The sequence below is a fragment of the Salvelinus namaycush genome, chromosome 20 (genome assembly GCF_016432855.1).
Source record: "Salvelinus namaycush isolate Seneca chromosome 20, SaNama_1.0, whole genome shotgun sequence".
In the NCBI taxonomy this organism is placed as follows: domain Eukaryota; kingdom Metazoa; phylum Chordata; class Actinopteri; order Salmoniformes; family Salmonidae; genus Salvelinus; species Salvelinus namaycush.
The window spans coordinates 43,752,802-43,766,011 of record NC_052326.1 but is presented as its reverse complement, the minus strand read 5'-3'; the positions used below and the strand labels follow the sequence as shown (position 1 = coordinate 43,766,011).

At 50.0% G+C, this 13,210-nt stretch overlaps 1 protein-coding gene across 1 annotated transcript in view; it reads left to right on the top strand.

Annotated features, from left to right (window-relative positions):
• The window catches only part of LOC120065392 (plexin-A1-like), a 384,951-nt gene that overhangs the window by 354,786 nt on the left and 16,955 nt on the right, over positions 1–13,210 (top strand). The window contains exon 22 of the mRNA XM_039016370.1: positions 514–580. Within this exon, the coding sequence (XP_038872298.1) occupies positions 514–580 (67 nt within the window). The remainder of the gene's footprint in view (positions 1–513; positions 581–13,210) is intronic.

Here is a 13,210-nt window from a genome sequence, read left to right as displayed (position 1 = left end):
GGTTACTAGCAGGGATAATGGTTTGTAATCTCCTTTGGTTACTAGCAGGGATAATGGTTTGTAATCTCCTTCGGTTACTAGCAGGGATAATGGTTTGTAATCTCCTTCAGTTACTAGCAGGGATACTGGTTTGTAATCTCCTTCAGTTACTAGCAGGGATAATGGTTTGTAATCTCCTTCGGTTACTAGCAGGGATAATGGTGTGTAATCTCCTTCAGTTACTAGCAGGGATAATGGTGTGTAATCTCCTTCAGTTACTAGCAGGGATAATGGTGTGTAATCTCCTTCAGTTACTAGCAGGGATAATGGTGTGTAATCTCCTTCAGTTACTAGCGACCAAACACTAGGGTTGTTTGGTCCCTTGTTACTAAGAGGAAAATCTCAAAGCCTTTTTTGTCTAGGTTCCTCTATCAGTCCTGTGTTATGGACGTTTAATGCTTTGCCATGCCAGAACATGACATTCAACTCAATTTCTCCTCTCTCTCCCTTTCTCTCTCTCCCGCTCTCCAATAGGACGGAGTCGGTGGCTGAGAAGATGCTCACCAACTGGTTCACGTTCCTTCTCTACAAGTTCCTCAAGGTAAGTCTGTCAGTGATGCACTCGGGTTGCGTTCATTAGGCAGCAACCAAGGAAAATTGACTGAAACAGAGAGGGACAACCTGGATTCATCCAATAAAATTAGCTTATTTTCACTTTACGTATTGAAACGTTTTGAAAGGTTTGTCATTGCATGCCTTAATGAACACGCAGCCGCACCAAACAGGCTTTTAAAGCTTTCTACGGTTCTGTTATTCGCTAAATCTGGTTGTGCTGTTGGAGAATGAAAGAGCGCTAGGGAATTTAGCTTGCCGGCTGAACGTCAGTATCTCCTAGCTGCAGGAGCAGATAAGGCACAGGGAGAGGGCTACAATGCTCCCTATCCTTTACCTCTCTTTACCTTTCATGTTCCAACTTCTCTCTACCCAGTTGTAAAACAGTATTCTACCTTTATGTGAAGTGGTGTTAAGGCGTGACTGTTTGTGTGCATCTGTTTTCGTCGTATGAGTATCCTGACGTGCAAACGCCTCTTTAACCCCTTTCAGGGTTTTCTAGAGAGAGCCAGAGGGAGAAAGTGAGAGTGTGTGCTTGCGTGTGCATTCTTCAGATGTGAGGCTTATTGGAATGGAGAGAGTGCATCAGACAGCAGCTGTGTGGCACGGGTGATCGGAAGTCTTTCTCTCAATTAGTTGTTTTTCATTTCAGTTCAGACAGGTGTTTGTAAAAATGTGCATCCTACTGGACAGCTTCTTCAACCCCTCTAGGGGTCCTGCCAAGCGTGTGGTCCACATTTTTGGCTAGCTGCATCAAAAGCAACCCATAATAGCTGGTTTCCGAGCTACTAGAGGGTGTGTGTGTGTACGTCTCGTTAACAGCTGTCTGTCTGTTTAATTAGTGCAGACGATAACGAGGTGGGAGCAGCAGGAGGGATATGGAAGGGGGGAAGAGGAAGACTGTAGAAGGCCACAAAGAATACTAGGGGAAGCTCTGGACACGCTGAGTTGTTCACCAGCACTTTCAAACTCCTTTTTACTCTGAATTGAAACATCCTAAATGTCAAGGAAAGGAGAGAAAAAACACAAAGACACCGTTACAGTTGGGTGGACAGAGGACGATGAGGAGGAATATGAACTAGCAAGAGTTGGAGGTGAGAATCACTGTGCTAAGTGCTAGTCGGACCAATAGAGGGAAAATGGGAGAAAAACGAGAGGGAGGAGAGAGGCCCTCCAGCCCGCCCGCCTTGCATTGCCTCGTTGACACATTTCATGCAGCAGAGTGCTTCTCCAGCACTTTTCACTCCTGACTCGTTAACCTTCCATTAACTCCTCTATCAACTGCCACTAGCGTTCTCCCAACGTTTTCCCCAAGCACACTGTACATTTTAAAATGTTTTACCTTGTTAAAGACTGTTTTTCCCCGGGTTAAAATGCACAAGGGACAAACTACTACTCTGTAGTGGGTCACTTGTCACTGCACCAATAGCTGTCGAATGGCTAAGCGAGAGGCTAGGCCCTATGGTTTAGCTGTGTGGCACCGTGTAGCCAGCAGCAGATTGGAATGCACTTGAGTGTAGTTTTTTCTCAAATAAGGAAGCGTACTCATTGTCTTGAATGTCGTCCTTCAAGTCTACAGTATTTCCTATTGGTTTTGAGATGCTGAAATGACAGATTCATGGGATACTGGCCCCTATCAGCTTATGCTATACTATACTTAGTGTGTGTATGCGTGTGCATGCCCCTGTTCATGCTGTACTGTGTACCCTGTGTGTAGGAGAGCCCCTGTTCATGCTGTACTGTGTACCCTGTGTGTAGGAGAGCCCCTGTTCATGCTGTACTGTGTACCCTGTGTGTTGGAGAAGCACTGTTCATGCTGTACTGTGTACCCTGTGTGTAGGAGAGCCCCTGTTCATGCTGTACTGTGTACCCTGTGTGTTGGAGAACCCCTGTTCATGCTGTACTGTGTACCCTGTGTGTTGGAGAACCCCTGTTCATGCTGTACTGTGTACCCTGTATGTTGGAGAACCCCTGTTCATGCTGTACTGTGTACCCTGTGTGTAGGAGAACCCCTGTTCATGCTGTACTGTGTACCCTGTGTGTAGGAGAGCCCCTGTTCATGCTGTACTGTGTACCCTGTGTGTTGGAGAACCCCTGTTCATGCTGTACTGTGTACCCTGTGTGTTGGAGAACCCCTGTTCATGCTGTACTGTGTACCCTGTGTGTTGGAGAAGCACTGTTCATGCTGTACTGTGTACCCTGTGTGTTGGAGAACCTCTGTTCATGCTGTACTGTGTACCCTGTGTGTTGGAGAACCCCTGTCCATGCTGTACTGTGTACCCTGTGTGTTGGAGAAGCACTGTTCATGCTGTACTGTGTACCCTGTGTGTTGGAGAACCCCTGTTCATGCTGTACTGTGTACCCTGTGTGTAGGAGAACCCCTGTTCATGCAGTACTGTGTACCCTGTGTGTAGGAGAACCCCTGTTCATGCTGTACTGTGTACCCTGTGTGTTGGAGAACCCCTGTTCATGCTGTACTGTGTACCCTGTGTGTAGGAGTGTGTTGGAGAACCCCTGTTCATGCTGTACTGTGTACCCTGTGTGTTGGAGAACCCCTGTTCATGCTGTACTGTGTACCCTGTGTGTTGGAGAACCCCTGTTCATGCTGTACTGTGTACCCTGTGTGTTGGAGAACCCCTGTTCATGCTGTACTGTGTACCCTGTGTGTTGGAGAACCCCTGTTCATGCTTTACTGTGTACCCTGTGTGTTGGAAAACCCCTGTTCATGCTGTACTGTGTACCCTGTGTGTAGGGGAACCCCTGATCATGCTGTACTGTGTACCCTGTGTGTAGGAGTGTGCTGGGGAGCCTCTGTTCATGCTGTACTGTGTACCCTGTGTGTTGGAGAACCCCTGTTCATGCTGTACTGTGTACCCTGTGTGTTGGAGAACCCCTGTTCATGCTGTACTGTGTACCCTGTGTGTAGGAGAACCCCTGTTCATGCTGTACTGTGTACCCTGTGTGTTGGAGAACCCCTGTTCATGCTGTACTGTGTACCCTGTGTGTTGGAGAACCCCTGTTCATGCTGTACTGTGTACCCTGTGTGTTGGAGAACCCCTGTTCATGCTGTACTGTGTACCCTGTGTGTTGGAGAACCCCTGTTCATGCTGTACTGTGTACCCTGTGTGTAGGAGAACCCCTGTTCATGCAGTACTGTGTACGCTGTGTGTAGGAGAACCCCTGTTCATGCTGTACTGTGTACCCTGTGTGTTGGAGAACCCCTGTTCATGCTGTACTGTGTACCCTGTGTGTAGGAGAACCCCTGTTCATGCAGTACTGTGTACCCTGTGTGTAGGAGAACCCCTGTTCATGCAGTACTGTGTACCCTGTGTGTTGGAGAACCCCTGTTCATGCTGTACTGTGTACCCTGTGTGTAGGAGTGTGTTGGAGAACCCCTGTTCATGCTGTACTGTGTACCCTGTGTGTTGGAGAACCCCTGTTCATGTTGTACTGTGTACCCTGTGTGTTGGAGAACCCTTGTTCATGCTGTACTGTGTACCCTGTGTGTTGGAGAACCCCTGTTCATGTTGTACTGTGTACCCTGTGTGTAGGAGAACCCCTGTTCATGCTGTACTGTGTACCCTGTGTGTTGGAGAACCCCTGTTCATGCTGTACTGTGTACCCTGTGTGTTGGAGAACCCCTGTTCATGCTGTACTGTGTACCCTGTGTGTTGGAGAACCCCTGTTCATGCTGTACTGTGTACCCTGTGTGTTGGAGAACCCCTGTTCATGCTGTACTGTGTACCCTGTGTGTTGGAGAACCCCTGTTCATGCTCTACTGTGTACCCTGTTTGTTGGAGAACCCCTGTTCATGCTTTACTGTGTACCCTGTGTGTTGGAGAACCCCTGTTCATGCTGTACTGTGTACCCTGTGTGTAGGAGAACCCCTGATCATGCTGCACTGTGTACCCTGTGTGTAGGAGTGTGCTGGGGAGCCTCTGTTCATGCTGTACTGTGTACCCTGTGTGTTGGAGAACCCCTGTTCATGCTGTACTGTGTACCATGTGTGTTGGAGAACCCCTGTTCATGCTGTACTGTGTACCCTGTGTGTAGGAGAACCCCTGTTCATGCTGTACTGTGTACCCTGTGTGTTGGAGAACCCCTGTTCATGCTGTACTGTGTGCCCTGTGTGTTGGAGAACCCCTGTTCATGCTGTACTGTGTACCCTGTGTGTTGGAGAACCCCTGTTCATGCTGTACTGTGTACCCTGTGTGTTGGAGAACCCCTGTGCATGCTGTACTGTGTACCCTGTGTGTTGGAGAACCCCTGTTCATGCTGTACTGTGTACCCTGTGTGTTGGAGAACCTCTGTTCATGCTGTACTGTGTACCCTGTGTGTTGGAGAACCCCTGTTCATGCTGTACTGTGTACCCTGTGTGTTGGAGAACCTCTGGTCATGCTGTACTGTGTACCCTGTGTGTTGGAGAGCCTCTGTTCATGCTGTACTGTGTACCCTGTGTGTTGGAGAACCCCTGTTCATGCTCTACTGTGTACCCTGTGTGTTGGAGAACCCCTGTTCATGCTGTACTGTGTACCCTGTGTGTTGGAGAACCCCTGTTCATGCTGTACTGTGTACCCTGTGTGTTGGAGAACCCCTGTTCATGCTGTACTCTGTACCCTGTGTGTTGGAGAACCCCTGTTCATGCTGTACTGTGTACCCTGTGTGTTGGAGAACCCCTGTTCATGCTGTACTGTGTACCCTGTGTGTTGGAGAACCCCTGTTCATGCTGTACTGTGTACCCTGTGTGTAGGAGAACCCCTGTTCATGCAGTACTGTGTACCCTGTGTGTAGGAGAACCCCTGTTCATGCTGTACTGTGTACCCTGTGTGTTGGAGAACCCCTGTTCATGCTGTACTGTGTACCCTGTGTGTAGGAGAACCCCTGTTCATGCAGTACTGTGTACCCTGTGTGTAGGAGAACCCCTGTTCATGCAGTACTGTGTACCCTGTGTGTTGGAGAACCCCTGTTCATGCAGTACTGTGTACCCTGTATGTTGGAGAACCCCTGTTCATGCTGTACTGTGTACCCTGTGTGTTGGAGAACCCCTGTTCATGCTGTACTGTGTACCCTGTGTGTAGGAGAACCCCTGTTCATGCAGTACTGTGTACCCTGTGTGTAGGAGAACCCCTGTTCATGCAGTACTGTGTACCCTGTGTGTTGGAGAACCCCTGTTCATGCTGTACTGTGTACCCTGTGTGTTGGAGAACCCCTGTTCATGCTGTACTGTGTACCCTGTGTGTAGGAGAACCCCTGATCATGCTGTACTGTGTACCCTGTGTGTAGGAGTGTGCTGGGGAGCCTCTGTTCATGCTGTACTGTGTACCCTGTGTGTTGGAGAACCCCTGTTCATGCTGTACTGTGTACCATGTGTGTTGGAGAACCCCTGTTCATGCTGTACTGTGTACCCTGTGTGTAGGAGAACCCCTGTTCATGCTGTACTGTGTACCCTGTGTGTTGGAGAACCCCTGTTCATGCTGTACTGTGTGCCCTGTGTGTTGGAGAACCCCTGTTCATGCTGTACTGTGTACCATGTGTGTTGGAGAACCCCTGTTCATGCTGTACTGTGTACCCTGTGTGTTGGAGAACCCCTGTGCATGCTGTACTGTGTACCCTGTGTGTTGGAGAACCCCTGTTCATGCTGTACTGTGTACCCTGTGTGTTGGAGAACCTCTGTTCATGCTGTACTGTGTACCCTGTGTGTTGGAGAACCCCTGTTCATGCTGTACTGTGTACCCTGTGTGTTGGAGAACCTCTGGTCATGCTGTACTGTGTACCCTGTGTGTTGGAGAGCCTCTGTTCATGCTGTACTGTGTACCCTGTGTGTTGGAGAACCCCTCTTCATGCTGTACTGTGTACCCTGTGTGTTGGAGAACCCCTGTTCATGCTGTACTGTGTACCCTGTGTGTTGGAGAACCCCTGTTCATGCTGTACTGTGTACCCTGTGTGTTGGAGAACCCCTGTTCATGCTGTACTGTGTACCCTGTGTGTTGGAGAACCCCTGTTCATGCTGTACTCTGTACCCTGTGTGTTGGAGAACCCCTGTTCATGCTGTACTGTGTACCCTGTGTGTTGGAGAACCCCTGTTCATGCTGTACTGTGTACCCTGTGTGTTGGAGAACCCCTGTTCATGCTGTACTGTGTACCCTGTGTGTAGGAGAACCCCTGTTCATGCAGTACTGTGTACCCTGTGTGTAGGAGAACCCCTGTTCATGCTGTACTGTGTATCCTGTGTGTTGGAGAACCCCTGTTCATGCTGTACTGTGTACCCTGTGTGTAGGAGAACCCCTGTTCATGCAGTACTGTGTACCCTGTGTGTAGGAGAACCCCTGTTCATGCAGTACTGTGTACCCTGTGTGTTGGAGAACCCCTGTTCATGCTGTACTGTGTACCCTGTATGTTGGAGAACCCCTGTTCATGCTGTACTGTGTACCCTGTGTGTAGGAGAACCCCTGTTCATGCTGTACTGTGTACCCTGTGTGTAGGAGAACCCCTGATCATGCTGTACTGTGTACCCTGTGTGTAGGAGAACCCCTGTTCATGCTGTACTGTGTACCCTGTGTGTTGGAGAACCCCTGTTCATGCTGTACTGTGTACCCTGTGTGTTTGATAACCCCTGTTCATGCTGTACTGTGTGTAGGAGTGTGTTGGAGAACCCCTGTTCATGCTGTACTGTGTACCCTGTGTGTTGGAGAACCCCTGTTCATGTTGTACTGTGTGTAGGAGTGTGTTGGAGAACCCCTGTTCATGCTGTACTGTGTACCCTGTGTGTTGGAGAACCCCTGTTCATGCTGTACTGTGTACCCTGTGTGTTGGGGAACCCCTGTTCATGCTGTACTGTGTACCCTGTGTGTTGGAGAACCCCTGTTCATGCTGTACTGTGTACCCTGTGTGTTGGAGAACCCCTGTTCATGCTTTACTGTGTACCCTGTGTGTTGGAGAACCCCTGTTCATGCTGTACTGTGTACCCTGTGTGTAGGAGAACCCCTGATCATGCTGTACTGTGTACCCTGTGTGTAGGAGTGTGCTGGGGAGCCTCTGTTCATGCTGTACTGTGTACCCTGTGTGTTGGAGAACCCCTGTTCATGCTGTACTGTGTACCCTGTGTGTTGGAGAACCCCTGTTCATGCTGTGCTGTGTACCCTGTGTGTAGGAGAACCCCTGTTCATGCTGTACTGTGTACCCTGTGTGTTGGAGAACCCCTGTTCATGCTGTACTGTGTACCCTGTGTGTTGGAGAACCCCTGTTCATGCTGTACTGTGTACCCTGTGTGTAGGAGAACCCCTGTTCATGCTGTACTGTGTACCCTGTGTGTTGGAGAACCCCTGTTCATGCTGTACTGTGTACCCTGTGTGTTGGAGAACCTCTGTTCATGCTGTACTGTGTACCCTGTGTGTTGGAGAACCCCTGTTCATGCTGTACTGTGTACCATGTGTGTTGGAGAACCTCTGTTCATGCTGTACTGTGTACCCTGTGTGTTGGAGAACCCCTGTTCATGCTGTACTGTGTACCCTGTGTGTTGGAGAACCCCTATTCATGCTGTACTGTGTACCCTGTGTGTTGGAGAACCTCTGTTCATGCTGTACTGTGTACCCTGTGTGTTGGAGAACCCCTGTTCATGCTGTACTGTGTACCCTGTGTGTTGGAGAACCTCTGTTCATGCTGTACTGTGTACCCTGTGTATGTAGGAGTGTGCTGGGGAGCCTCTGTTCATGCTGTACTGTGTACCCTGTGTGTAGGAGAACCCCTGATCATGCTGTACTGTGTACCCTGTGTGTTGGAGAACCCCTGTTCATGCTGTACTGTGTACCATGTGTGTAGGAGTGTGCTGGGGAGCCTCTGTTCATGCTGTACTGTGTACCCTTTGTGTAGGAGAACGCCTGTTCATGCTGTACTGTGTACCCTGTGTGTTGGAGAACCCCTGTTCATGCTGTACTGTGTACCCTGTGTGTTGGAGAACCCCTGTTCATGCTGTACTGTGTACCCTGTGTGTAGGAGAACCCCTGTTCATGCTGTACTGTGTACCCTGTGTGTTGGAGAACCCCTGTTCATGCTGTACTGTGTGCCCTGTGTGTTGGAGAACCCCTGTTCATGCTGTACTGTGTACCCTGTGTGTTGGAGAACCCCTGTTCATGCTGTACTGTGTACCCTGTGTGTTGGAGAACCCCTGTGCATGCTGTACTGTGTACCCTGTGTGTTGGAGAACCCCTGTTCATGCTGTACTGTGTACCCTGTGTGTTGGAGAACCTCTGTTCATGCTGTACTGTGTACCCTGTGTGTTGGAGAACCCCTGTTCATGCTGTACTGTGTACCCTGTGTGTTGGAGAACCTCTGGTCATGCTGTACTGTGTACCCTGTGTGTTGGAGAGCCTCTGTTCATGCTGTACTGTGTACCCTGTGTGTTGGAGAACCCCTCTTCATGCTGTACTGTGTACCCTGTGTGTTGGAGAACCCCTGTTCATGCTGTACTGTGTAACCCTGTGTGTTGGAGAACCCCTGTTCATGCTGTACTGTGTACCCTGTGTGTTGGAGAACCCCTGTTCATGCTGTACTGTGTACCATGTGTGTTGGAGAACCCCTGTTCATGCTGTACTCTGTACCCTGTGTGTTGGAGAACCCCTGTTCATGCTGTACTGTGTACCCTGTGTGTTGGAGAACCCCTGTTCATGCTGTACTGTGTACCCTGTGTGTTGGAGAACCCCTGTTCATGCTGTACTGTGTACCCTGTGTGTAGGAGAACCCCTGTTCATGCAGTACTGTGTACCCTGTGTGTAGGAGAACCCCTGTTCATGCTGTACTGTGTACCCTGTGTGTTGGAGAACCCCTGTTCATGCTGTAACTGTGTACCCTGTGTGTAGGAGAACCCTGTTCATGCAGTACTGTGTACCCTGTGTGTAGGAGAACCCCTGTTCATGCAGTACTGTGTACCCTGTGTGTTGGAGAACCCCTGTTCATGCTGTACTGTGTACCCTGTATGTTGGAGAACCCCTGTTCATGCTGTACTGTGTACCCTGTGTGTTGGAGAACCCCTGTTCATGCTGTACTGTGTACCCTGTGTGTAGGAGAACCCCTGTTCATGCAGTACTGTGTACCCTGTGTGTTGGAGAACCCCTGTTCATGCTGTACTGTGTACCCTGTGTGTTGGAGAACCCCTGTTCATGCTGTACTGTGTACCCTGTGTGTTGGAGAACCTCTGTTCATGCTGTACTGTGTACCCTGTGTGTTGGAGAACCCCTGTTCATGCTGTACTGTGTACCCTGTGTGTTGGAGAACCTCTGGTCATGCTGTACTGTGTACCCTGTGTGTTGGAGAGCCTCTGTTCATGCTGTACTGTGTACCCTGTGTGTTGGAGAACCCCTCTTCATGCTGTACTGTGTACCCTGTGTGTTGGAGAACCCCTGTTCATGCTGTACTGTGTACCCTGTGTGTTGGAGAACCCCTGTTCATGCTGTACTGTGTACCCTGTGTGTTGGAGAACCCCTGTTCATGCTTGTACTGTGTACCCTGTGTGTTGGAGAACCCCTGTTCATGCTGTACTCTGTACCCTGTGTGTTGGAGAACCCCTGTTCATGCTGTACTGTGTACCCTGTGTGTTGGAGAACCCCTGTTCATGCTGTACTGTGTACCCTGTGTGTTGGAGAACCCCTGTTCATGCTGTACTGTGTACCCTGTGTGTAGGAGAACCCCTGTTCATGCAGTACTGTGTACCCTGTGTGTAGGAGAACCCCTGTTCATGCTGTACTGTGTACCCTGTGTGTTGGAGAACCCTGTTCATGCTGTACTGTGTACCCTGTGTGTAGGAGAACCCCTGTTCAGGCAGTAACTGTGTACCCTGTGTGTAGGAGAACCCCTGTTCATGCAGCGTACTGTGTTACCCCTTTGTGTAGCTGTTGGAGAACCCTCTGTTCATGCTGTACTGTGTACCCTGTGTGTTGGAGAACCCCTGTTCATCTGTACTGTGTACCTGCTGTGTGTAGGAGAACCCCTGTTCATGCAGTACTGTTGTACCCTGTGTGTTGGAGAACCCCTGTTCATGCTGTACTGTGTACCCTGTGTGTTGGAGAACCCCTGTTCATGCTGTACTGTGTACCCTGTGTGTGAACCCCTGTTCATGCTGTACTGTGTACCATGTGTGTTGGAGAACCCCTGTTCATGCTGTACTGTGTACCCTGTGTGTAGGAGAAAACCCCTGTTCATGCTGTACTGTGTACCCTGTGTGTTGGAGAACCCCTGTTCATGCTGTACTGTGTGCCCTGTGTGTTGGAGAACCCTGTTCATGCTGTACTGTGTACCATGTGTGTTGGAGAACCCCTGTTCATGCTGTACTGTGTACCCTGTGTGTTGGAGAACCCCTGTGCATGCTGTACTGTGTACCCTGTGTTGGAGAACCCCTGTTCATGCTGTACTGTGTACCCTGTGTGTTGGAGAACCTCTGTTCATGCTGTACTGTACCCTGTGTGTTGGAGAACCCCTGTTCATGCTGTACTGTGTACCCTTGTGTTGGAGAACCTCTGTCATGCTGTACTGTGTACCTGTGTGTTGGAGAGCCTCTGTTCATGCTGTACTGTGTACCCTGTGTGTTGGAGAACCCCTCTTCATGCTGTACTGTGTACCCTGTGTGTTGGAGAACCCCTGTTCATGCTGTACTGTGTACCCTGTGTGTTGGAGAACCCCTGTTCATGCTGTACTGTGTACCCTGTGTGTTGGAGAACCCCTGTTCATGCTGTACTGTGTACCCTGTGTGTTGGAGAACCCCTGTTCATGCTGTACTCTGTACCCTGTGTGTTGGAGAACCCCTGTTCATGCTGTACTGTGTACCCTGTGTGTTGGAGAACCCCTGTTCATGCTGTACTGTGTACCCTGTGTGTTGGAGAACCCCTGTTCATGCTGTACTGTGTACCCTGTGTGTAGGAGAACCCCTGTTCATGCAGTACTGTGTACCCTGTGTGTAGGAGAACCCCTGTTCATGCTGTACTGTGTATCCTGTGTGTTGGAGAACCCCTGTTCATGCTGTACTGTGTACCCTGTGTGTAGGAGAACCCCTGTTCATGCAGTACTGTGTACCCTGTGTGTAGGAGAACCCCTGTTCATGCAGTACTGTGTACCCTGTGTGTTGGAGAACCCCTGTTCATGCTGTACTGTGTACCCTGTATGTTGGAGAACCCCTGTTCATGCTGTACTGTGTACCCTGTGTGTAGGAGAACCCCTGTTCATGCTGTACTGTGTACCCTGTGTGTAGGAGAACCCCTGATCATGCTGTACTGTGTACCCTGTGTGTAGGAGAACCCCTGTTCATGCTGTACTGTGTACCCTGTGTGTTGGAGAACCCCTGTTCATGCTGTACTGTGTACCCTGTGTGTTTGATAACCCCTGTTCATGCTGTACTGTGTGTAGGAGTGTGTTGGAGAACCCCTGTTCATGCTGTACTGTGTACCCTGTGTGTTGGAGAACCCCTGTTCATGTTGTACTGTGTGTAGGAGTGTGTTGGAGAACCCCTGTTCATGCTGTACTGTGTACCCTGTGTGTTGGAGAACCCCTGTTCATGCTGTACTGTGTACCCTGTGTGTTGGGGAACCCCTGTTCATGCTGTACTGTGTACCCTGTGTGTTGGAGAACCCCTGTTCATGCTGTACTGTGTACCCTGTGTGTTGGAGAACCCCTGTTCATGCTTTACTGTGTACCCTGTGTGTTGGAGAACCCCTGTTCATGCTGTACTGTGTACCCTGTGTGTAGGAGAACCCCTGATCATGCTGTACTGTGTACCCTGTGTGTAGGAGTGTGCTGGGGAGCCTCTGTTCATGCTGTACTGTGTACCCTGTGTGTTGGAGAACCCCTGTTCATGCTGTACTGTGTACCCTGTGTGTTGGAGAACCCCTGTTCATGCTGTGCTGTGTACCCTGTGTGTAGGAGAACCCCTGTTCATGCTGTACTGTGTACCCTGTGTGTTGGAGAACCCCTGTTCATGCTGTACTGTGTACCCTGTGTGTTGGAGAACCCCTGTTCATGCTGTACTGTGTACCCTGTGTGTAGGAGAACCCCTGTTCATGCTGTACTGTGTACCCTGTGTGTTGGAGAACCCCTGTTCATGCTGTACTGTGTACCCTGTGTGTTGGAGAACCTCTGTTCATGCTGTACTGTGTACCCTGTGTGTTGGAGAACCCCTGTTCATGCTGTACTGTGTACCATGTGTGTTGGAGAACCTCTGTTCATGCTGTACTGTGTACCCTGTGTGTTGGAGAACCCCTGTTCATGCTGTACTGTGTACCCTGTGTGTTGGAGAACCCCTATTCATGCTGTACTGTGTACCCTGTGTGTTGGAGAACCTCTGTTCATGCTGTACTGTGTACCCTGTGTGTTGGAGAACCCCTGTTCATGCTGTACTGTGTACCCTGTGTGTTGGAGAACCTCTGTTCATGCTGTACTGTGTACCCTGTGTATGTAGGAGTGTGCTGGGGAGCCTCTGTTCATGCTGTACTGTGTACCCTGTGTGTAGGAGAACCCCTGATCATGCTGTACTGTGTACCCTGTGTGTTGGAGAACCCCTGTTCATGCTGTACTGTGTACCATGTGTGTAGGAGTGTGCTGGGGAGCCTCTGTTCATGCTGTACTGTGTACCCTTTGT